The sequence below is a fragment of the Callospermophilus lateralis genome, chromosome 5 (genome assembly GCF_048772815.1).
Source record: "Callospermophilus lateralis isolate mCalLat2 chromosome 5, mCalLat2.hap1, whole genome shotgun sequence".
NCBI lineage: Eukaryota > Metazoa > Chordata > Mammalia > Rodentia > Sciuridae > Callospermophilus > Callospermophilus lateralis.
Genome location: NC_135309.1, coordinates 109,754,894 through 109,780,131, shown reverse-complemented (window position 1 = coordinate 109,780,131; position 25,238 = coordinate 109,754,894). Strand labels below are relative to the sequence as shown.

Here is a 25,238-nt window from a genome sequence, read left to right as displayed (position 1 = left end):
AATGTAGAAACTGAAAAGGACAATAACTACTTACCATGGTTATTTTCATCCCTTACTCCTTCCTTCTGTAGTCTGCTCTCTTTGCCAGTGTTTAGTATTGGTATATCCTTCTAGAGTTTTTTATACCAGATGAATATCTTCATAATTGTTATCATTTTACATGTGGTTCTTTCCTTGTCTATATTGATCTACCACAATCTTGTGTAATTTTTTTTAACTTTAATTTTTCATTTTAAGTAAGAAGTTCATTTAAACAAGAAATGCTTGAATGAAGGGAAAACTACCTACCATTATTTTTTTTGAAGTAATTTTTCCCTACTTAAGTACAGATTGCCCTACATATAACAACTACATATAAAAAGGTTATAAAATTGTTATTGATTTACAACAACAAGTGAAAACCATTAAATATTTCCAATCAAACAAGATATGCAAGGATTTTATGTTTTGTGTACTTTTTAGTTACAATAGTGAAAATAAAATAACTTAGTGAAACAGAAAAACTGAGTAAGCATGCTACTAATGAAGACAGTTTGTTATTTTTACAGAACCAATGTTTTTCCCCATCTCCATTTGATTTTGATCAAAGCATACATTGGCCATTTAGTTTTTGTAAAAAAAGGCAATATTCTTGGTCACATGCTTTGTTACTTTATGCACAGTAAAGGACTGGGGAAGGGGAAAATAAAGAAATAAGAGAAAACTATACTTTGGTAGTAAAGATTGTAGTGAAACCAAATTATTGTTTTCAACTGAGAATGTACTCTATGAGAATAATGTTTTGGAGGAAAGTAGCAAGTTTTCTTTTAAGAAGACACCTGTCTGCTACTGGAATACATTAATTGAATCTTCATCCTTCCTTTGCACCAGGTGTGTCTCTTTCATTGACCAACTGATTGTCAAGTTGGATTCCAGTTTATCACATTGACAAACCTTGTTCACAGTAGACTTTCATGAATTTATTAAGTGTACCTTAGCCTATCACAAGATCATCCTGCTTCAGCGCCTTCAAATTTAATATGATCATTGCTTTTAGTCTTGACTCCTCTTTGGGAATTTTGTAGAATATGGCAAGTGCCAGAGCATCCTCAGTTGTTGCTATAAAGAGGTACCAAACAAGCCTACTAACCTTTTAAATTGCTACATATTATTCCATCATATGAATGTATTTTATTTAAAATAAACATGTTTATGATGTTTCTCAATATTATTACAAATATAAATATCTTTGTACATCTACCATAGCTTACTTTTCTGATTATTACCTTAGAAGAATAATATAGAAGTTGATTTACTGTTAAGGGGTTTACACATCAGGTGTTGATACATATTGCCCCTAAGAAGACGGTTTTTATCCCCTAGATTCAACAAGACATATTCACTTTTTGCCAGGTAATTACTTTTTGAATGTGAATTGCTTGCATATGTTTCCTAATATTTTAATTTATAAGAGCATTTTATGTGTAAAAGATACAAACTTGTGCCATGTTATTATAGTTTTACCCAGTTTCTTGGTTACCTTTTAATATTGTTCATGATATATTTTGTGGTAAAGTATATAGTATAATCTGTCAGTCTTTTCTGTCAGGGTTTCTTTCCCCCCCCCCCAAACGTAGAATTACTTTACCTACCTCAAAACTGTAAAATATATTCTATCTTTATTTCCATTTATTTATGTCTTTTGCATTCATATCTTTAATATCTTTAGATTATTTTGGCATATGGGGAAATAAAAAGGATCTAACTTTATTTTTTCAAATGGTTGGCCAATTGCCTCAATATTATTATTTTAAACATTTTTTTATTCTAATAGTTACACATCCAATATTATTTTTTTAATTTTTAATTATATATGACAGCGGAATGCATTACAATTCTTATTATACATATAGAGCACAATTTTTCATATCTCTGGTTGTATACAAAATATATTCACACCAATTCATGTCTTCATACATGTACTTTGGATAATAATGATCATCACATTCTACCATCATTTCTAACCCCATGCCCCCTTCCCTTCCCCTCCAACCCTTCTGCCCTATCTAGAGTTCATCTATTCCTCCCATGCTCCTTCTCCCTATCCCACTATGAATCAGCCTCCTTATATCAAAGAAAACATTAGGCATTTCTTTTTTGTATTGACTAACTTCACTTAGCATTATATTCACTAACTCTATCTATTTACCTGCAAATGCCACGATTCTATTTTCTTTTATTGCTGAGTAATATTCCATTGTGTATATAAGCCACATTTTTTTTTATCCATTCATCTATTGAAGGGCATCTAGGTTGGATCCAGAGTTTAGCTATTGTGAATTGTGCTGCTATTAATATTGTTGTGGCTGTGTCCCTGTAGTTTGCTGTTTTTAAGTCCTTTGGGTATAGACCGAGGAGAGGGATAGCTAGGTCAAATGGTGGTTCCATTCATCTGGAAAAGTAAGAGACCCAGAATAGCTAAAGAAATCCAATATTATTTTTTGAGTAATCAATCTTGTTCTGTTTAAAATAAAATTATTGTCATATATACACATATATATTTCCCACTCCATTTTGTTTCACTGATCTATGTGACTATTTCTGTACCATCACTACATTATTTTATCATCTTTAGGTTTTAGTACATTTTTTGTACGTGGTAAGGAAAATATCCTATACAGAGTAGGCGGCTACAGTATTCATACTAAGTTTCATAGGTATAGGCAGCAAGCTCAGTGAAGTACGAGACTTTACCCACTGTGTGCTTCCAATTTGCCTTTTTGCGATTTTAGTTGGCCACATTTTTTCTGAGTTGGGTGGAATTCTAATGTAAGAAATCCAGAGTTACTTTTAAGGATGCTCTTTCTTTTCCTATGTTGAGTGACAAACTGTCTTAGTTGACTTGAGCTGCTATACAAAATAACATAACTTAAATGGCTTAATCTACAGATTTTATTTCTCAAGAATTCCAAGATCTTGGAGGTTCAAGATCAAGGTGCTGGGAGATTTGGTGCTTGATGAGGGCCTTTTTTCTGTCCTGCAGACAGCTGGCATATTGCTGTGTGCTCATATGATCTGATCTGTGTACTTATGTAGAAAACACTCTGGTTTCTCTCCATTTTACAAGGATGCTAATCCCGTATGAGGGCTCCACTCTTGTGAATTCATCTAAACCTAATTACCTCTCAGAGGCCCCCCTAATATCGTCACATAGGGGTTAGGGCTTCACCATGAGAATTTCGGGAGAGATATAAACATTGTCCGTAGGAAGCTGTTTACCATTTGTTTAATTTTCCTCTAATCCATTCCCATCTTTTGATCTATAAGAGGTACATTTCATTTTATTCCATTGTTGCTATGGATGAAGCAAAAAGCATCTATTCTTTTTTTTGGTATTATTTTTAGGAACTTGAAAAGAAAAAAAAATTAATAAAATATGAGTTTTATTTGCCTTTTTGAGAATAAAACTGGTTTTTCTTCAATTATCTACTAATATTATGAGTTTTAAAATATGATCTAAAATGAAGTGGGGGAAAAAGTTTATTTATTTATTTTTTGGTATTTAAGTCTATATCATTTTCTGTACTTATTGGTTATATTCATTCATCCTGAAACAGAGAAATAAAATAGTATTTCATTCAGTGTAGCATATGTGTCTCCTGCTAACTGGAAACTTTAAAACATTGGCACATAAAAGTGACTATTAAGGAATTATACACAAAGGATTTTATTTGGCTTTGAGTTTTTTTTTTTTTTTTTAATGCTGGGGATTGAACCCAGGGAGTTGCAGAAGCTAATCACCCTCATTACCACTGAGCTATATCCTTAGCTCCTACAGAATGATTTTTAATGAAATTTTGCAGTATATATAAAATCCTGAGTCAAAGGAGATCAATAAAACTATTGCAGATGACTTATGATTATATTTCATTCTAGGCATTCCTTCTCCTGAGATTCAACTTGGGCACAAACTCAGTGAGGGTCTGCAAGAGCAAATGAATGAAAATAAGAAGATGACTGTTCTTAGTGTGGATGCAGTATTACAGGTGTGGAGCCATAAGTATGACTGAATGCACACTTATTAAAAATTGAAAATGTTATCTCAATGGCAAATTAACAGTGACAATTCTTTTGTCTAGTATTTTGCTTTTCTCCTTTTTCCTCCCTTTAAAACAGTCTCTTAATCAGTCATTCTATTTCTTTACTACAGCTTTGATGAAATTCATTTGTTTTTTTTTGGGGGGGTGGAATATATAATATTCCCCCCTGCCCATAGCTTTCTTTTTTTTGTTAGAGATATGGAAGAGAAAGGAACAGAGGTTAAAATAGGATATAATAATTGAAACTTTCATCTCCATTGTATGTCAGAGATCATCTTAAATTTGTGCAGAAGATGCTAGTCTTTATAATACAATTTGAGATTTGGGCCGCTTAAAACCTTTCTGTTGTTTTATGTGTATGAATATGTGTGTTGTGTAGACATTCACATACTTAGCTTAAGAATTCAAACACCAAGGGGAATGGTAGGGGTAATTCAGTAAGCACTTCAGTTAGTAGAATCTGTCAGCAGTTGCAAAGACTGTCTGTGAGGGTCTATTTAATATTGTAGCTAGGAAGATTTATCACAGTATTTATTTCTGATAAAGAGAAAAATTTAACACCAAATATTTGTCCTTGAAACTAAGATAGCCTTATTTGACTCCTAATAATTTGTTTAAAAATTGGGTTTACAATTTCTGAATGAAGAAAAAAATTCCCTCTAGCTTCTGTAACTGTGAAATAAGAATATTTTTTTCCATTTATTTTATAAGCATTTGCTATGTGATTATTATACCAGGTCCTCAAATGTACCTTAGCACATGGTTTTGAAAGCTTGATTATCAGCCTACTTTGGATAGCTTTTTAAAAATATGAATTTCCAGATATGCTTATGTAGAACCTGGAAATGCCCATTTTTTGAAAGCTTCCCAAGTAGTTTCCAAAGATTGGCTAGCTTGGAAAAATTGCTTTGAAGGATTGTGAAAATAAATCTTTTGAAACTTAACTATATAGAGAAATTGATTTGATCACATATAGAAATGGAGAGATCTGGTAAAATACTTTCTCCGAGTTAAAGAAAGAAGTATATTGTTTTTATAAATTGAATCAGAGTTCTAAGTAATTGCTGCCTAAATACTCAGATACCAATTGGCATTTCAACTTCAAAGATCAATATTTTAGAAATGATGGCCTATTTTAAATAAGGACAAACAGAAGAAATAGAGGGTCTTTGATTTGATATCTTTCAATTCCTTTGGTTTGAAATCTTGAAATACTTTTGGTTTGGGTCTTGCAATAGCTTTTCTAGTTTTTAAATGTGCTGCATAGGAATCAGTTTTTAAATTTTGCATAAATAAATTTTGTTTTCAGTTGGAGAGTTTAGTGATACGTTTGGAGACATTGTGTTTATCAAAGTTGTGTGGGATGGTTAATTTTGTGTGTCAACTCGACTCAGTCATGAAGTATCCAAATAATTTGTCAAATATTTTTCTGTGATGATGTTTCAGATGATATTCAAATATTTTTCTGTGATGATGTTTCAGATGATATTCAAATATTTTTCTGTGATGATGTTTCAGATGATATTCAAATATTTTTCTGTGATGATGTTTCAGATGCTTTATCACTTAAATCAGTATACTTGAGTATTGTGGGTAGATTTCATCAAATCAGTTGAATACCTGATTTGAATAAAAAGACCTGCCTCTCTCAGCAAGAGAGAATTCTCCAGTAGGCTGCCTTTGGACCTCAACTGCTCCATCAGCCTACTTTGATTATCAGCCTACTTTGGATAGCTTTTCCCTGCTGGTCTTTAGACTTCATCTGTATCATCAGCTCTCTCGGTTTTCTGTCTGAAGACCTTCAGATTGAAACTTCAGCCCTGACTTTCTTGGTCTCAAGCCTGACAGCCTACAGTGTAGATTTGGACTTAGTTTCTATAATCATGGAAGTCAACTCTTTATAATAAATACCATATATATACATACACACACACACACACACACCTCTATTGGTTTTGTGTCTCTGGAGATCCTTGAGTAATACAGTGGGCATTGCTAGTCTCATAATCAATATTTGGTCACCTCAAAGATACTTGTTTGTTAGGGAATAATAATAAATAATATAATAAGCATTATTTTAATAATTAAAATTATCATAAAAACATTTTAATAATTATTATTATTCAGTTTTGCAGTTATTGTAAGCAGGCCACTTCTACCACTTCTTTCTCTGAAATGCAGGACTCTGTCTGAGAGGTGTGGATCCAGATTGAATCCTTTTCCCTTTCTGTATCCTTATCTCTATATAGAGGTGGATTCATTAAAATACATGTTAAGAAGGAAATTTAAAAACTTTAATGCATCAGAAGACATTATCAAGGGCTGGGACTATAGTTCAGTGGCAGAACATTTGCCTAACATGCATGAGGCACTGGGTTTGATCCTCAGCACCACATACAAATAAACAAAATAAGTCATTCTGTCCATCTACAACTACAAAAAAAAAGTTTTGATGAGGATGTAGAGAAATTGAAATCTTTGTGCTTTGCAGGTGGGAATATAAAATGGTATAGTCCTATGGTAAATATGGCAGTTTCCTCAAAAATTTAAACATAGTAACACTATATGATCTAGCAGTTCTACTTTTGAGGGTACACCTGAAAGAACTAAAAGCATGGACTTGAAGAAATATTTGTACACTTATCTTCATAGTAGCAGCATTCATAATGGCCAAGAAAGATGGAAGCAATGGAAGTGTCCTCAATGATGAATGGATATACAAAATGTGACACATTCCTGAAATGGAGATTATTCAACCTTAAAAAAAGGAAAAATACTGACACATGCTACCACATGGATGAACCTTGAAGACATTGTACTATGTGAAATAAAGTAGTCCCCATATGACAATATTGTATGATGCCTCTTTTATGATGTTCCTGGCATAGTCAGACACAGAGAGACAGGAGGTAGAATGATGGTTGCCATGGGTGGAGAGAGAAGGAAATAGAGTATTCGTGTTTAGGATATGGAGTTTGAGAACCCAATGATGTTCCGGAGATGAATGATGGCAGTGGTTGCACAACAACTGAATTACTGAAGACCATAGAACTATACATCTAAAAATGGTTTTTATGGTAAATTTTATGTATATTTTTGCCACAATAAAACAATATAAGATTTATCTTAAATGTTAATTTTTTAGCTTGTTTTATTAGATTAACACATATAAAAAAACTACTGTTTTTCTTCCTAGAAACCTCAAGATGAAACAGCACAAAATCAAGCTGTGTCACAGTAAGTATACCAATTTTTGGCTTTATTATATTGTGGGTTTAAAAAAATTTTTTTAAAAAATTGAACATGAACACATTACCTTTGTTTTACTAATTTATTTATTTTATGTGGTGCTGAGGATTGAACCAGGTGCCTCATATGTGCAAGGCAAGTGCTCTACCACTGAGCCACAACCCTAGCCCCATGTTGTGGGTTTTTTAGCCCCATTTTTTTGGTCACTTTGTACATCTGAGGTATGTCTTTATTTTCTTAAAGAGTTTCAGAATTATTGTAGATTTTTAAATAATTGCCCGTTTAGTAGCATAAATGTGTTTTACAAACATTCCAGGTAAGATTTATTTCATAAGAAGACTGAATCAGATTAAGATAAATTGATTCTATTATATTTTAAAAGCAAGTTTATAGCATAACATAAAGGAAAAATTTGTAAAGCTTATTGAAATTAGAATTAGTGTAACTATTAAACTTTGGGTGACTATTTTTTCAGTTCTTTGAGTATGTTCTGTGAATTCCTGAGAACTCTGTAGGAGTTCCTAATATTCTTTTAGGAAGTCTCTTAAGGTCAAAACTATTTTCATAATGATAGTAACATATTATTTGCCCCTTTAATAGTGTTTCCATTTGTGTGACAATGCTAAAGCAGTAGTGGGTAAAATGCTGGAACCTTAGTAGAAATCAGTGCAGTGGCACCAAACAATACTGTGGTTATCTTATTTTTTCACTGCCATGTACTAGCATTTTAAAAAAAGCCAGTTTCACTAAAGAATGTGACAAAGCAGAAAAGTTGTTAATTTTATTAAATGTTTAATCTTGAGATATATCTTTTTAATATCCTATGTGATAACAAAGCAAGCGTGTTTAAAACATTTCTGTGTGTACTGAATTACACAGTAGTCTTGAAGAAAGTACAAGTGGACTTATTGTAAATATTGTTAAGAAAACTAATTTCACTTTTTTATTTTCTAACTTTGAAGCATAATTGACAAATTGGCTATTTTCATTGGTTATATGGCATTTTTTTTTAAACGAATGGAATATGCTGGTTCCTTCAAGGAAAACAGCTGATAGTGTTTGATGGCAGTGGAAAAAGTTGAAGCTTTCTAGTTACAATTTTGGAAAACTGGGTTCATCCCCTTGACCTACCTGATGATTTTCTAATGCTTCAAATTTTCTTGTGAAATCACAGATAAAATTTATGAAGGTAATTTTTTTGATCTTTTATAATGAAATGTGTCAACATTAGGAAGATCCACAAAACTCAATAAATCAGTATTTCCTAAAAGATCAGTTATAAAATCAGATTCAAGTAAAACATCCAATTGAAGTACAAGATAGAAAAAGAAAAAAAAAATACAAGATACACAATTGGTTTTAGTGTAGCAGCACAAGAAGCTTATTGATTTTGTTTCAGTTTCTGAATGTTTTAAATTTTATTTTATTGATTCTTAATTATAGAATTAAGTAGAATCCATTTTGGTAAAATTATACAAGCAAAGGATATATCTTATTCTAATTAGGATCCCATTCTTATGAGTAGGCATGATAGTGGGGTTCATTTAAGTATTTTCAAATGTGTTCATAGGAAAATTATATTTATTCTACTGTCTTTCCTATTCCTGTCCCCTCTCCCTTTCTTTCTTTCCCCTTTGTCTAATCTACTGAACTTCTTCCCCTCCCCTCTTTTAACAGGGAGAAATAAATAAATGTAATACATCACATAAATAGACTTAAAGACTAGAATCACTTTGTTATCTCAATAGATGCAGAGAAAGCATTTGACAAAAATACAGCATTTGTTCATGTTTAGAACACTTGAAAAATTAGGGATAGAAGGAACATACTTCAAAATTATAAAAGCTAAATATGACAAATCCAAGGCTAACGCATTCTAAACAGAAAAATTGAAAGCATTTCCTCTAAAAACAGGAACAAGACAAGGATGCCCACTCAAACCACTTCTATTCAACCTAGTCCTTGAAACTCTAGCCAGAGCAATCAGGCAAAAGAAAGAAATTAAAGGGTATGAATAGGAATAGAAAACTATCTCTGCTGACAACATGATTTTATATTTAGAAGACCCAAAAAATTCCACCAGTAAACTTCTAGAACTCATAAATGAATTCAGCATAGTAGTAGGATACAAAATTAACATCCATAAACAATTGCATTCCTATACTCTAAGGATAAATCAGCTGAAAGAGATATTAGGAAAACTATCCCATTCACAGTAGCCTCCAAAAAATAAAATACTTAGGAATCAATTTAACAAAAGAGGTGAAGGATCTCTACAATGAAAACTACAGACTACTAAAGAAAAAAATTGAGGAAGGCCTTAGAAAATGGAAAGATCTCCCATGTTCTTGGATAGGCAGAGTCAATATTGTCAAAAATAGCCATAATATCAAAAGCATTATATGGATTCAATGCAGTTTCCATCAGAAACATTCAATGACATTCTTCATAGAAATAGAAAAAGAATCATGAAATTCAGTTGGAAAAATAAGAAACCCAAATATCCAAAGCAATCCTTAGAGACATGAAGCAGGAGGCAACACAATACTGGACCTTAAATTATACTATAAAGCTATAGTAACAGAAACAGCATGGTTGGCACTAAAATAGGCAAGAAGACCAGAATAGAAGACACAGTTTCTATATTTCAACTAACTTTTTTCCTCCTGTGCTGGGTATTGAACCTAAGCCTATAAGTGAACTAGGCAAGTGTTCTACTGCTGAGCTACATCCCTAGCCCTTAAGTAACTTTTAAAAATCTTATAACTTGTAGATTTTGGTGTGATATCATTGAAGAATATTCACAATTATCTAAAAAGTCTATTCTATTAAACTGTTCTCCCTTTTCTGACTGCATAGAAGTGTGTGGCTAGGTTTTTATTAACTACTTCAACCAAGATAATAATATATGGCAACATATTAATTGCAATAGCAGGTATAAGATGGTATTAAGGCCAGGCATGGTGGCACATACCTGTAATCCCAGTGGTTCAGGAGGATCATAAGTTCAAAGCCAGCCTCAGCCATTTAGCAAGGATTTAAGCAACTTACTGAGTCCCTGTCTCAAAAAATAAAGACAGTGGATGTGGCTCAGTTGTTAAGCACCTCTGGGTTCAATCCCCAGTATTAGGAAAAAATATTAATATTATATCATACAGTCAAGAGATTCTTTAATCTCTTTTAAAGATACCAATATTAAAGAAAAAAATTGAGGAAGGAAGATTTTTAAGGGTGTAAAGGAGTCTGAAGATCAAATTTTAAAAATATTTATTTTTTTAGTTGTAGTTGGACACAATACCTATATTCCATTCATTTATTTTTCTGTGATGCTGAGGATCGAGCCCAGGGCCCTGCGTGTGCTAGGCAAGCACTCTACCGCTGAGCCACAATCCCAAAATAAACTGTGAAACATTACAACTTTTTTTTTTTTTTAATTTGGAGATTGAACCAGGGGTGCTCTACCAATGAGTTATATCCACAGCTTTATTTATTTATCTATTTATTTATTTATTTATTTATAGACAGTATCTCATTAAATTGCCCAGGCTGGTCTCATACTTGTGATCCTTCTGCCTCAGTCTACCAACTAGCTGGGATTACTTGCAGGAAATACTCATGCAAACCACTGCACTTTAGTCTCACTAATTTTTTTTTTCATTTTGGAAAATATAATTTATCATAAAATATGTTAATATATTGCTGGATTATTACTGTCATTTAAAAACAAATATTTAAACTTTAATTTCTATATTGAAGTATATATATGCCACATTAGCTAAAGCTCTTTGGTATCTTCAATAATTTTTAAGGATGTAAAGGATTCTGAAGATCAGATTTTTTTAATATTTATTTTTTTAGTTGTAGTTGGACAGAATACCTTTATTCCATTCATTTATTTTTATGTGGTGCTGAGGATCAAGCCCAGGGCCCTGCATGTGCTAGGCAAGTCTCTACCACTGAACCACAATCCCAGCCCTGTGAAGATCAAAAATTTTAAGGGTTATTATAAAATAACCCTTTTACCAAATATATTAGAAGTATAAATTCATTTTAAAAAAATGGAAAAAAGAAAAAACTAAGGAATATTAGCATAGCACAAAATGTCACTGCCCATTGAGAACCATTGTTGACATTTTGGAACATTTTACTTTAGAATTTGGATCATTTATAGATAGTGTTACATACTGTTTTTAAATTTTTAAGTAATAACTTATAATTATTTTTTCATGTTATTAATGTTTTTTGAATGTGTGAGTTTATTACTTTGTTATATAACTGATTATGTTCTCTGATTTGTTTGGTCATTCTATGATAGGATATTTAGATTAATTGCAATCTTGCCTAATATAAATAACTTTTTAATAATTTAGGAGAAGCTTTGCTGTATTTTCAGATTTATGTCTTAAATTCTCTTTTACAATTAAGGAAAAAATTATCTTGTTGACTCAAACCAGGGTTTTCGTTTTGTTTGTAATTATTTCTTCTCAAAGCGTAACATTTTGGGAAAAAAAGAGCATTTTTTTTTATTTGCCTATTAAAAATTATCATTTTATATTAATAGTTTTATTTACATTTTCAAGTTAACATATTAATCACTTTTTTTGTACAAGAAAGGCTGCTCAATTTAGTATTCTTGGTTAGGATTTAAGTAGTTGTGCCTGATGCATAAAAACTGCTCTAAAAACATCTGAAATGAGGGAGATTTTTTGTTTTTTTGTTTTTTTTTTTTAAGGAAATTATCTTGGTTTTATTTATGCAGTGTATTGCCTTTCCTTCAGTCAACTTTTTTCCCCTTGGTACAAAAAATCATTTATTTTGCAAGTAAAATTTTTAATAATTTAGTGAAGGAATAGTTGCATGTATTTAAGAAATAAATGTTTGTGCATAGAATGGAAAATTATTCTTGTAAAATGGGTATATATTTGCTCATCCAGTAGCAACTATAACAGCCAAATTTTGTCAAATAAGGGATTTCATTTATTTATTCAGTTTATTTATTTATATTCAATTATTTCAAGGGATAAGGAAGAAGTATACAATCTTCAACTTTTAATTATCCAAAGGCACAGTGTCAGAATTTCAGATTAGACATGACCCTTATTTTGCCTTCAGGCTCTTCCTTCTCATATTTCTTATTTTTTTTTGCCTGCTGTGAAAAATAATGATAAATAATGTCTGAGAAATTTCTCATTAGTGATTTTCACTTATATCTGAAACTATAATGACAAACTATCAGCATGTTTGAGGATGTATGTAGCCAACCTACATAATTCTGGGCTATTTTCTCCCTATCATTGCTGCCTCTATTTGGCAAGCAGTTATCTCCAAAAATTTTTTCAAATCAAATATATTTAGCTTACCTTGTGGTATTGATATGAAATATTCCCCCAATGTGTTGAAGGTGTGGTCTCTAGAGCAACAATGTTCAGAGGTAGAGCTTTGGGGAATTGATTGAATTAAGAGGGCTTTTATTTCATTAATGAATTAATCCATTGGTAGATTCATAATTTGCATGGACTGTTGGGAGGTGGTGGAAGTTTCTACCACCTAGGAGGTGTGACCTAGTTGAAGGGATTGGGTTCTTAGCTAAACGCCCTTGGAGACTATATTTTATCCTTGTCCTCCCTCCCTCCCTCCCCCCCCACCCCTCCCTCTCTCTCTCTCTCTCTCTCTCTCTCTCTCTCTCTCTCTCTCTCTCTCTCTCTCTCTCTCTCTCTTCCCAGCTGCTTTTAGGTGAGCAGCTTTCCTCTACCACATCCTGCCACAATATGCTACCTTGCCTCAGGCCCATAGCAATGCAACTGGCTGACCACGAACTAAAACCTCTTAAAACTTGGAACTCAAACAAATCTTTTCTCTTTAAGTTTTGTTATAGCAATGAAGACTGATGCTTACACTGCTGAACTATCTAATCTTTTTTTTCAGCTTGCTCCTTTAATTTTGCAGTCACTTCATAGGTAAATGTTAACAAGTTGATAATTGTAAAAATAATTGGAATGATGTAGCAAAAACAATAACATTTGGAAAGCTCTTTTTAAGAAGTTTTAATTATATTTGGATGAAAATAGTATTTTTTTCCCTTTCCACTAAAAGGTTTAATTAATTTGTTCATTCATTTTTTAGGACTAGAAAAAATTTTCCAAAGTTCACTGTGTCATTTCCTCAGCCTGTACTTTCATTGAATCATCAAAACATTGAAGGTATGTTTTAATGGGTGGAGGTTTTTCTTTGCCTGTAAATAAAAGGCTTAGATATGGAGTTACTTAGAAGTAGGCTGGTATACTATACATTTTAATTTGAAATCAGTATTGCTATTGAAGTTGGATTGTGTTGCATAGAATTGCCCGTGAAGGAAACAGGTCAGCTGCAATCAGTACCTGCTACTCCAAATGCCTACTCTTTCTACTTGTGATTTTTGGGGCTGAAACTTGAAAGAAAATGTTTTGTTTTTTCTGTTCATAACATCATTAATATCTACACTATGCTCTCCCTGACTGGCAGTCACACAGGCCAGTTTTACTTTAGTTTCAGCTACATTATGGAGAATGGCTATTTTTCTTTTTCTTTTTCTTTTTTTAAAGAGAGAGAGCGAGAGAGAGAGAGAGAGAGAGAGAGAGAGAATGAATTTTATTATTTATTTCTTAGTTCTCGGCAGACACAACATCTTTGTTTGTATGTGGTGCTGAGGATCGAACCCGGGCCGCACGCATGCCAGGCGAGCGTGCTACCGCTTGAGCCATATCCCCAGCCCCGGCTATTTTTCTCTTTGAGATGTCTCCTAGGAATTCCTCCAGAGTGAAATTATCTATGTTGTGTCACACTGTGGTAAATATTCATGATAGTTAGTGAAACCTTGTATTATAAGAAAAGGGCAGGAAGACATGATAAGAAATTGGAAAAGATAAATTTATAAAGTTCTGTATTCTGCTTTGCATTACCACTCTCCTTATCACTAATTCTTACATCACACTCCTAGTGCCTAATAATATTATCTGTTCATTCTTTTAATGAGTATGTTTTGAACTTTCTGTGTGTCACGTGTATTGGTGGCACACATGTATTGGTGGCACACGTGTATTGGTGGCTATGGGTGTATGAATTCTAAATAAACTAGGGATCCTTAAAGGATCTGGATTTCAGGATTGGTCTGAAATGAATCATTGCTGAAAAGCAATGACTCTTTTAAGGATGTCTGGAGGTAGCACTAAAAGAATAAAGGCCTAGATCGTTGCTTCCCCTGGCCTGATGTGAGAAATTCAGGGAAAAAAAATAATAATTTTTAGTTCGTGGAAATGTTTGTGGACAGATTATATATTCACAGTAATACTAAAAAATGTTAATAATACATAAAAAGTTGTCTATAAAAGGTGACCATAGTAGGATTTATTAAAGTTTGAATGCCTTTTAAAAGTCAGGACCTGTTAATACAAGTGCATTTTGTTTTATTTACAACATATATGTCTATTTGTAAATCACAGGGTTTTTCGGTTTATCCACTAGTAAGTAGAAAAAAAAGAAAACATAACTATGAATAAGTTCTGTGGTCTTGGAAAAAGTAAGAATTGTACCAAGAAAGGGAAGGACCATGTGCATACAGAGCACCAGTAGTGACACATTAAAAAGTGTGGGAAGTGAGGTCTAAACATGTCGTAAGATGACAAATAAGTAATACCCAATTAAAGAGAGTGTTTAGCAGGGACTAGATCCCACACCTCTTGGGAAATAAAAGCCATAAATATCCCTGCCTGTTGTTAGATGCTGATAAAAGGTATAAGTTTATAATAACACTAACAGAACAAGTCAGTATATAATAAATATTAGAACAATGGCCAAATAAAACTTAAAGATGGCATTGTAAAAAAATAAACAAGAGAAAAACCTTTGTGAAGTTTAAGGTGTTATTTTATAAGTAAAGCTAGATAACTGGCTACTGAGGTTTGAATCCAACAAAAAATCAGGTAAGCAAAGGACTTAAAATCAGCATACTACAGTAATGCAGCCACATCAATGTTTATAGCAGCTTAATTCACAATAGTTAAGCTGTGGAACCAACCTAGATGCCCTTCAACACATGAATGGATAAAGAAAATGTGGTATATATACACAGTGGAATATTAGTCAAGAAGAAGAATGAGATTATGGTGTTTGCTGGTAAATGGATAAAACTGGAGACTCTCATGCTAAGTGAAATAATCCAATCCCCCCAAGCCAACGGCCAAATGTTCTCTTTAGTATGTGGATGCTAACACACAATGGGGGTGGATGCTAACACACAGTGGGAGGTGGATTAGATAAAGGGGAATAAAGGGATGGGATGGGGAGACAGGAATAGGAAAGACAGTAGAATGAATTGGACATAACTTTCCTATGTTCATATATGAATGCACAACCAGTGAAACTTCACATCATGTACAACCACAAGAAAGGGATCCTAAATAGAATAATTTATACTCCATGTATGTATAGTATGTCAAAGTACACTGTCCTGTCATGTATATCTAAAATAACAAATAAAAAATATTTTTTAAAAAATGAGGTATCGATGATCCAGATCCTGTCACCTCAGTTGATCCAAGAAATTATTTGGTTTCTATTTGATGCAATTTTTGTAACCCTGGGAAGGTAATTAATAACTTAATTATTTTTATTTTTTATTAAAAAGTATATATTTGGAATTAGCCAGCTAGACTCAATTTAGATAGTCATAATTTTGTTGACAGCATCTGAAGTATCATAATCAGGAACAAGTGGAACATATGCCTTCTTCTCTTCATTAGGTCTGACCAGGGTATTGACCTTGACCACAACAATGTCCTAGAGCTTCTTCATAGCTGTTTGATCTGGTGCTTGTTGGTCTTGACATCTAGAATAGTGTCGTGGTGTTCTCTGGCAGACTCAGTAGTTAGGGGGAACTTGATGATGGCATAGTGGTCAAGCTTGTTTCCTCTGAGGGGGCTATTTTGAGGATATTTGAGCTTCCTCTGGAGCTGCACTGTCTTGCACTGTCTTACAGAACATGGGTAACACTTGGATCTTTTTTTGTTTTTGTCTGTGGATGCCTTTCAGCAATACCTTTTGGCCTTTGTTTTTGCTTTGGCTTCAGTTTTGGAAGAGGCAGGAGTTTTCTTCTTTACTTTCAGTGTGCTTTTAGTGAAAAGGTTCAAAATAACTATTACTTTAATATTAAGTTACAGGCCTAAGAATAGAAATAAGAATGAATCAAACCAGTGTACTGTTATTTTAGAATTAGTTTAATAATAATAATAAATTTCATAACCATTGTACTTGTACTTTGCCTTTTACATTAAGTCTGCAGTTGTGAAAAGATTAATCCTGTTAAATTTGTAATTTAAGAGAATTAAAAGTTTATAATCAATGTTTAAATATTAAAGAAACAGTAATTTTCATGTTTTTATGTCTTAGAGACTGAAGTTTAATAAATCGACCATTAAATAAATATAAGAACAAATTATAATTGATGCTCCTCTCCAAATAAATAAGAACTTTAAGGTTTTTAAGTCAAAGTAATTTTTAAGATCAATATCTGATAGCCCAGTATTATAATTCAAATTATGGCAAACATACCCTTCAAATTTAGTGAAAACCTGTATAAATCCTTTTATAAGTTGTGTTTGATGGATAAACCAAAAAAATCATGTTTATAAAGCTGTAAAGTTACCATTTTAGAGATCGAGGTCCTTTTTGTAAGGTTGTCTTGTACAACGTGGACAGAGGTGTCATGGATGGTGTCATGCCATGGACTTTGCCTTTTCTTCCTTGGTTTTTGGGCAGGATAACAGGTGTCAGCCATAGTTATCCAAAGATTGATTCACATTTTTTCTATACCTAATTCCAGTATTTATGGAAAACAAGTTTCCACTATGTCCATTTTTCCTGCCAGTTTTGGCCTTCTGAGAGCCATTAATTCCTGTGATGCTATTGGCATCTGTGCAGTGTCCTCAAAACCCTCATTGATCTTCTGAGTGACAAGACACTATTTCTTAAAAGTACTTTGAAAAAAAAAAAAAAAAGTACTTTGTGCACCATAGTGTTTGTTTCTGCCCTGAAGCTGTGTTGATTAGAAACCCATAGAATTGGTAGTTTCTTTCCCTTCTGGCACCTCATTGCCACTCTCTCTTGCTTTCACTCCTTTCAGAGTATTCAGAACATGAAAATAATTTTATAGTATCATCACAGATTAAATCTTGTGCAAGTAAACTGTTAACTTATTAGCTTTTATACCTGATAGTGTTCTAATATAGTCCTATTCTTTTTCTCTCTCAGTTTAAAGGGTAGGTCTGAGCAAATTATGGAATAATAAAAATAAGCAGACTATCTTAAGAAAATATAATAGCATTAACATTATAATGCTTGTATATAAGTTAAAAATCTATATGTAAGTTAAAATTTTTGCATAAATTGAAACTTCTCTGGCTGTTTTTATTGCTTTTGGTATTTTAGAATCATTTCTTATACATAATATTATATTTTTGTTTCTAAGGGATAAGGATAGATAAGAATTCCAGAAGAATTTTTTAAAAATAAATTTTAAGTTAAAAAGGAGAATTCCTGTAACCAAGAATCCTGAAGTAATAGAATGTTTTCTGAATTTAGTATTAAGCAACAAAGATACCTTTCTGTTTTTTTTCTGGTGCTTCTTCTATTTTGTATTGTTACTTCTTCTGGTAAGATTGATGGTCTTCAGTGACCTAAAATCCTTTGTCACATTTGAAATTGACTTGAATTCCCTTTCCTCATCACTTTATTATATTTCTTGAGTCAGTCCCTTCAAATAGTGAAACAAATGCCACCAGTTGTAATTATATTCTAGAATATAAAGTTAACTTTGAGACAAAGCCCTGAGGCTTTTCACCAAGGTCTTTGATATTTTGTTCTTTGTTCACATGCCTCAAAAAAATAATAAAAATGAAATCACTACTGGAGCTTTAACACCAAAAGGACTATCTTATTCAGCATCTATTCCTTGCTATGTCTATAAACAAATTTTCCCCCTTTATAGAGGAGGGAATTCAGTATAAAAAATGACTCATTTCTGGGCTGAGGTTGTGGCTCAGCGGTAGAGCACTCCCCTAGCACATGCCAGGCCCAAGGTTCCATCCTCAGCATCACATAAAAATAAATAAAATAAATGTATTGTGTTGAAATACATCTAAAAGATAATTTTTTTTTTAAAAAAAACGACTCATTTCTGAAAGTTATAGTCTATGGTGTAGTTTGAGATAAGCCCTGGGAAATGCTAGTCTTCCATTCCCCAGGAAGTAGAACACATGCGTTGTTGATTTTGACCTAGATATTCCTGGTCTGTGTCATATAACCCTCCTAAATAGTGCCATATTGCACATCTGGCCTCTAAGACCTACATGTGGAATGATGGGTGCAGGACCGTATGGTTACATGATTGATTTTTTTAGGGTCTGTACTTCAGGTCTTCTTGTGAATGATCTGTCTATGTGTCTATCTACTTACCTAACTCATTTATTTGTTTATCCACCAATTCAACAAACAAACTTCTGGGTCGGGGTGGCTAAGGCCAATTAGTACCCACTGAGAATATTTTAGCATCAGATTTTACTGAAATCTAATTTAAAAAAATTTTTTTTAAATCTTGGTGGAGAAGATCAGTAGATTAGAGGAAAGAGAATGGGAAAGGGAAGAAAGGAAAGGGAGAGGACATGAACTGAAATTGAATTCCATCAATGTACAAATTTGTTGAGATGAACCCTACTACTGTGTATAACTATAACTATAATGCTCTAATGAAAATTTTTTAAATGAAAAAACCTTGATGGAAACAGTAAAGAAAATATGAGAATTCCTTCTAAATGTTTGTTTTTAATATAGTAATGAAATTTCTGTAAAATATTTTATTAATTTATCATATTTTTGAAACAGTAAATGTTAACATAAGAGAAATATTTTTCTTTCCTGTTCAGTGCTGCAGATCAACCCAGGGCCCCTCAGATGCTAGGCAGATACTTAGCCACTGAACTATATTCCCAGCCCTTTTTAAAGTTTTATTTTGAGACACAGTGTCTCTAATTTGCTGAGGCTGGCCTCCAATTTATGATTCTCTTGCCTTAGCTTTCTGAGTAGTTTTGATTATAGGCATACACCACCATGTCTAGTTACAAAAGATCATTTTGATGGTGACATCAAAGACAGTATAGGAAAAGATTTCTTTGAAGATTCTTTATAATTCAAAGGAGAAAGAGGGTGAAATCCTTTTTTCTGTTTTTGAATCCTGCTCAAGGACCTGAGAGTTTATTCAAACAAACCAACCAACAAACAAAATATAATCTTTTTTGCAAAGTTAATTGCCAATTTTCTTCAAATGTTTCTTTTAACCAGGGGGATGGAGGAGTAGAAGGAACACAGAAAAAAATATGTTTTCATTGATATTAAAATTTTAAGCAACTAGAGACATAAAATTTCAAATAACTTAAGATATGGATAGTGAAACGTGAGCATAAAGGATTTCAAAGTTAGAAAAATTATTCTTATGATTTTATTCACTTTATTCATTATCTATGAGGAAGTGGAATGCCATGATTTTTAAAATCCTAGTTGATTTTCATCATTAAAAGTAAAAAACAATTCTTTTTGTTTTTAGTATGTACTGGGGGGTTTGACCCTCCAACATCAACTGTGAGGAGCTTGAGGGTACAGAGAAATCCCTTGGGATATGGTTTCAGAGAACAGTGTCTGCTTTATCACACAGCAAAATAGCTTTTATAGCGGGTATGTACCAATTTACATATAACAGTCCTGATAGGCTAGGGGTAATAAAAACATATCATCTTACAGAAGTCAAGACACCAAAATCAGAAACTGGCATGTAGCCTGACCCTACAACAACAAGGAGAATAACTCCTTGTTGAAGGAGCAAGGAAATTGCGCTTGCCAGCATTCTAACAGCACTTTGTCCTAAAACAGCATTCCATGTTAGGACTTCCTTGATGCACAATGAGTAATATAAGCTGAAACACCTGTCTTGCTTGAGAGGATATATTCTGAGGTTCAACAGATAAAACTTGCTTTTACAGTAGCTATGTAGATATTGCCTAGTAAAAAGAAACTGAAAGAATGACTCAAACATGATTAATTTTAAATCCTTTGGCTATATACTAAGGAGAGGGATAACTGGGTTAAATGGTGGTTCTGTGACAGGTTTTCTGAGTAATTTCCATACTGCTTTGCAGAGTGGTTGCATCAGTTTTCAGTCCTACCAGTAATGTAAGAGTATTTGGCCCTGTTTAAAATATACCTTTTTCCCCACATCCTCGCCAACATTTATTGTTACTTGTATTTTTGTATACTGCCTTTCTGACTGGAGTTTTAATTTGTATTTCTCTAATTGCTAGAGATGTTGAACATTTTTTCATTTATTTGCTGACCATTCATATTTCTTTTTCTGTGAAACACAATGAATCTCACCATCATGTCCATCCATAAGAATGAGATCCTAACTAAAATATATTCCATGCTTTAATAATTATATCAGAATGGATTCTGCCATCATAACTAAAAAGAACCAATACATTTAAAATATAATTCATTTACAAAAGATAGGATGATACTATGCATACAGCCTTTTTTTTTTTTTTTTTGTATTGGGGATTGAACTCAGGGGCAATTGACCTCTGAGCCACATCACCAGCTCTATTTTGTATTTTATTTAGAGACAAGGTCTCACTGAGTTGCTTAGTGCCTCACCGTTCTCTGAGATTGGCTTTGAACTCGCAGTCCTCCTGCCTCAAGTAGCAGGGATTACAGGTGTGCACCACCAAGTCCAGCTTCATACAGCCTATTTTTTGGTGTATCTTATAACTTATTTACATACAATAAGTATAGAATGACATAAAACAAAAAAATGCTTGAAATGTCAGTGAGTCCTAAATACCACCCAAGTATATTAGAATCCTTGAGTCTTAATAATGAAGATAGAAGGCAAAGGGAGTGTGGTGTTAGGAGAAATAATTTTTTTCCCCTTATCCTTCTTAAATTAACTTGATGTGAACTGCTGTCAGCCAGCAGAGCTCAGAGGGGTCCGGGTGAACACACGGAGTACAGCTGAAGTCACAGAGGCAAGGCAGCATCCTCTGAATCTTTAGAATGAGCTCTTGATTCCTTTTGGCCTTATAGGAAATGTTCATGCCTAACTCCACATAGCATGAATTCATTTAAATTCTGTGACTTATAATGGAGGAGATAATAATACTTAGAAAGTAGATAACTATTTTCCCTTGTGTATTTAGAAATACTTACAATAATTCAGCTAAAATAGAGAATTGGGCTGGGTTTTAGCTAAACTAATTCTGAATAATTGTAGTTCTATTTGGCCTTGTTTAAAATATTTTTTCAGAAATGGAATAATTTTATAATTTCATTTCCAAAGTGAAAATAATTTTATAATAATAAGATATTTATAAAATATTTTATAATGTCACTTTAATTGAGGGAGTTCAAGTTATGTGATTTTAAAATGCTGAATGAGAGGGTATGGATTTAGTATTTTAATAAAACTGGAATTAAAGCATATGTTCTCTTCCAGAACCTGAAGCTGAAAATACTGAAGTTCTGTCACACCTAGAAGAGGTTGGTTTGTATAACAGATTAGCTATGTAGATCATGGACTTAGATTTTTAAAAATTATGTTGATTAAACTATTAAGCTAATTTAGACCCTCTCCTAAGGCAGTAATATGACCAAACCATTTCAATAGGTAAAAATTCATTCTTGTTCAAAAACCTCTTCTAGTATTTATTCTTCCTTATCTGTAATAAAATAGTGTTTTCTTGATCAATTTCTTAATTCATCTCAGCTGTATTTTATACAGTTCTTGCCAACAAGTTTTTTTTTTTTCTCAAGTCAGGAGCCAGAAGACAGGAGAAAGAGCATAAATTTTGGAATCAGAACTAGGTTCTGAAGTCAGCTATGTTATTTATATCTGTAAAATATAGACAATATCTGTTTCTCAGAGTTATTGTAAGGATTGAAAGCAATAAGTTTATAATATATGGCACCTAATTAGTGCTGAATAAATATGTGTTCCTCCCTTCCTTCACTCCCTTACAAATCTTTGATTACTGGCTCAAGACCTTTATCCTCTGTGGATCTGTTTCAGATGACTCTGGTAATCTTGACCAAAGTAATTACTCTCTCTTTAGTGTTTATTTTTCACTATCTGTAATCAGTATTTCCTAATTACTTGCCCTCTGACATTAATAGATCTTCTGAGGAAAAAGAAAGATTTTTTTTTGGACAAAACTATGAAGAACATAGTGTCCTAAGGTTTCGTCAGATATTTACAGTGCATATGCTCTGAAAAGTTCTGTAGTAAAGCAGCTGATTTAATTTTGTTTTGTCAAGTATTTTTCAAACAATTATAAAACTCTACATGGCCTCTGCCTCCCTGATGACTTTTTCTTGCAAGATACTAGACTCTGTGGGATTGTTTGTTATACCTAGTGCCTTATATTTAGTAGACATAAGGACTTCAAATAGGAGGGAGGCCTTAAGATACCGCTTAAAGAATGGGTAGGATCTAGTTCTTGATTCATTTTTAAATTTCTTTAGCTTTCCCAGCAAATTATAGTTAGTATTACTAATAAATAAATATATCTTCTTAAGCTCTGTATGCTGTATTCATAGAAGATAAATGGTGCCAGATAGAAAAAGAAGAGTGGAAGAACAAATTTTTTTTATTTATAAATCTTTTTTATTTATAAACATGTGTTATAAATATTAGAAGGCTAAAAAAATAATAGTGCATTCTGTGAAAGAGGTGGTAGATTAGATTTTTGGAAACAGCCAAAGTCATTGAAACCCATTCTGTTATTTAAGGTCAAGCAAATTACTAGTTTTTTGTTGCTGGAAAAAATTCAAAACCTTTAAAGTATGTTATATTCTTGAATGACTTATCAACTGATTTTGAAATCAGTTTTTCAGGAGAGATTATAATAATATTTTGAACATTATAAACATTGTGAGAATAGGCACAATCTATTTATTAAAGTAATATCTTGGAAAAGTAATGGTAGCTTGAAATGTAAGTGTTGTGTATTTTCTTTAAAATATCACAACCCAGATCCATTAATTTATAACGAGGGCTTGTAATACTTTCAAAGAGTGTACCCTCAATTCTCCTATTTTCCCCTCGGATTTCCTGTCCTTCAGTCTTTTCACTTCTTAATTGTATATTAATACAAAGATAGGGACTAAAAATAAGGTGAATGACATAATTTTATTCCTAGTTAATAATTTTTATAAAACTAAATACAAGCTTTGGCGAGAAAGAATTTTGTAATTAACTGCTATGAAGTTTTGAAATGACCTGTTACTTTAACTGTTGCATCTGTGTCTTCTATTAGCACAGATAATTTAAACTTAATTAAATTGATCATTTTCCATCTGTAACTATGGTTCAGGCAAAGTTACACTGGGTCCACTATTAAGTGATTAATTATGTATTCAGTCTTTAGTAATTTGGTATAAGAAAGTAGTAAGGAATATTCTTTTTACTTAAGGATGAGGAGGACAGTTGATAAAACCACTTTTTGAGGGCAACTTACAAACAAAATAAATTACAAAACTATAAATTTTTAATTTCAAATGTTTTCTTGTATATGCTGTAATGATGGAATTTCTTTTTGGAATATACAGGAACTAAGTGAAAACAGAGATTCCCCTGAAATTAGCCTTCTTGCAGGTACTGCTATTACAGTATCTGGTATGCTTGCTGTAAAGGAGAAATCATTAACAGAGCAAGAGAAGATCTTAGCAGTACCACATGCATTTTCTGAACCTGGGAAGGAAGTTTCAATGACTTTGACTTCTAAAGAAACCAAGGATGAAGAAAGCTCTCTTGAAACTTTTGTGTCTGCCTTAGAAAGGTTGCTAACATCACCAGACAGCACCCAGGAGGAAAGACTGTTAGAAATAATGAATGATTTTGATCCCGGAGAATTGATTAACTCCCCAAGTTCCATAGAAATACCTTTGAACGCTTCATCAGCTTATAGCAGAGATTTGCTAGAAAACACAAAGGATGATACATTACCTGCAGAGTTATTGGCAGCCCTGAACACATTGTCAGAAACCAAGCTGGGACCCATCTGTCACAGAATAGAGGAAGGCAGCAATCTTAGTGATGAAAATGGATGTTTAGAAGTAGAGCCTGTTATGTCCCAAACTGATGAAGATTGTACACAAATAGCAGAGGTGAATTTTGAATCTCTTCATTCTACTCTATCATTAGAGCAGAGTTCCAACTTAACTGGGCTGCGGGACATGGTCTAGCAGTGGAACAAGTAGGTGCAAGTATGAGTTGATGATTTTGCCTTTTTTTATTGTTGACATTTAACAAGTAAATCTACGTTGTATTAAATTCAAATCTTCTACCCAAATATCAACATCTTAGAAGATATTTTCTAATTTCGAGGCATAGAGTGATCTTTTTAAAAGTTCTTGCATTGAGTTTTCAAGGTGTTAGGAAGCTTAAAAAGATTTTTCCCCAATAGACCTGAGAAGGCTTATCATTAATTTTCTTGTGTATATAGGAAAGAAAGGTTCTTTACCAGAAATTTCTCTGTTAGCTCAGAAAATCATTATGTTTACCTGGATTCAGAGTAGAGACGAGATACCTCACATTAATTTATAGAATGTATATACTTGAGCTGCCAGGTGAGGAGGAAAAATGCCCAGCTTTAGCAGAACTTTGCCTTCTGTGTCTGAGAATACTGCCAGAATTCCAGCAATGTTATATGTAGAGGCCCTACAATGGCCTACTGCGTTCCAAGTTTCTTTTTCATGTTGGCAATTTGAATCTTCATTTTTAAAAGAAATCAAACATTACAGCATTAAATAATAATATAGAAACAAAAAGTTTCC

General features: G+C 32.8%; 1 protein-coding gene across 1 annotated transcript in view; it reads left to right on the top strand.

The window, feature by feature from the left end:
* Window positions 1-25,238, top strand: part of Ankrd31 (ankyrin repeat domain 31) — a 196,902-nt gene that overhangs the window by 15,450 nt on the left and 156,214 nt on the right. The window contains 5 exon segments of the mRNA XM_076857689.2: window positions 3,916-4,025; window positions 7,276-7,316; window positions 13,452-13,528; window positions 21,901-21,944; window positions 24,012-24,569. Coding sequence (XP_076713804.2) covers window positions 3,916-4,025; window positions 7,276-7,316; window positions 13,452-13,528; window positions 21,901-21,944; window positions 24,012-24,569 — 830 coding nt within the window.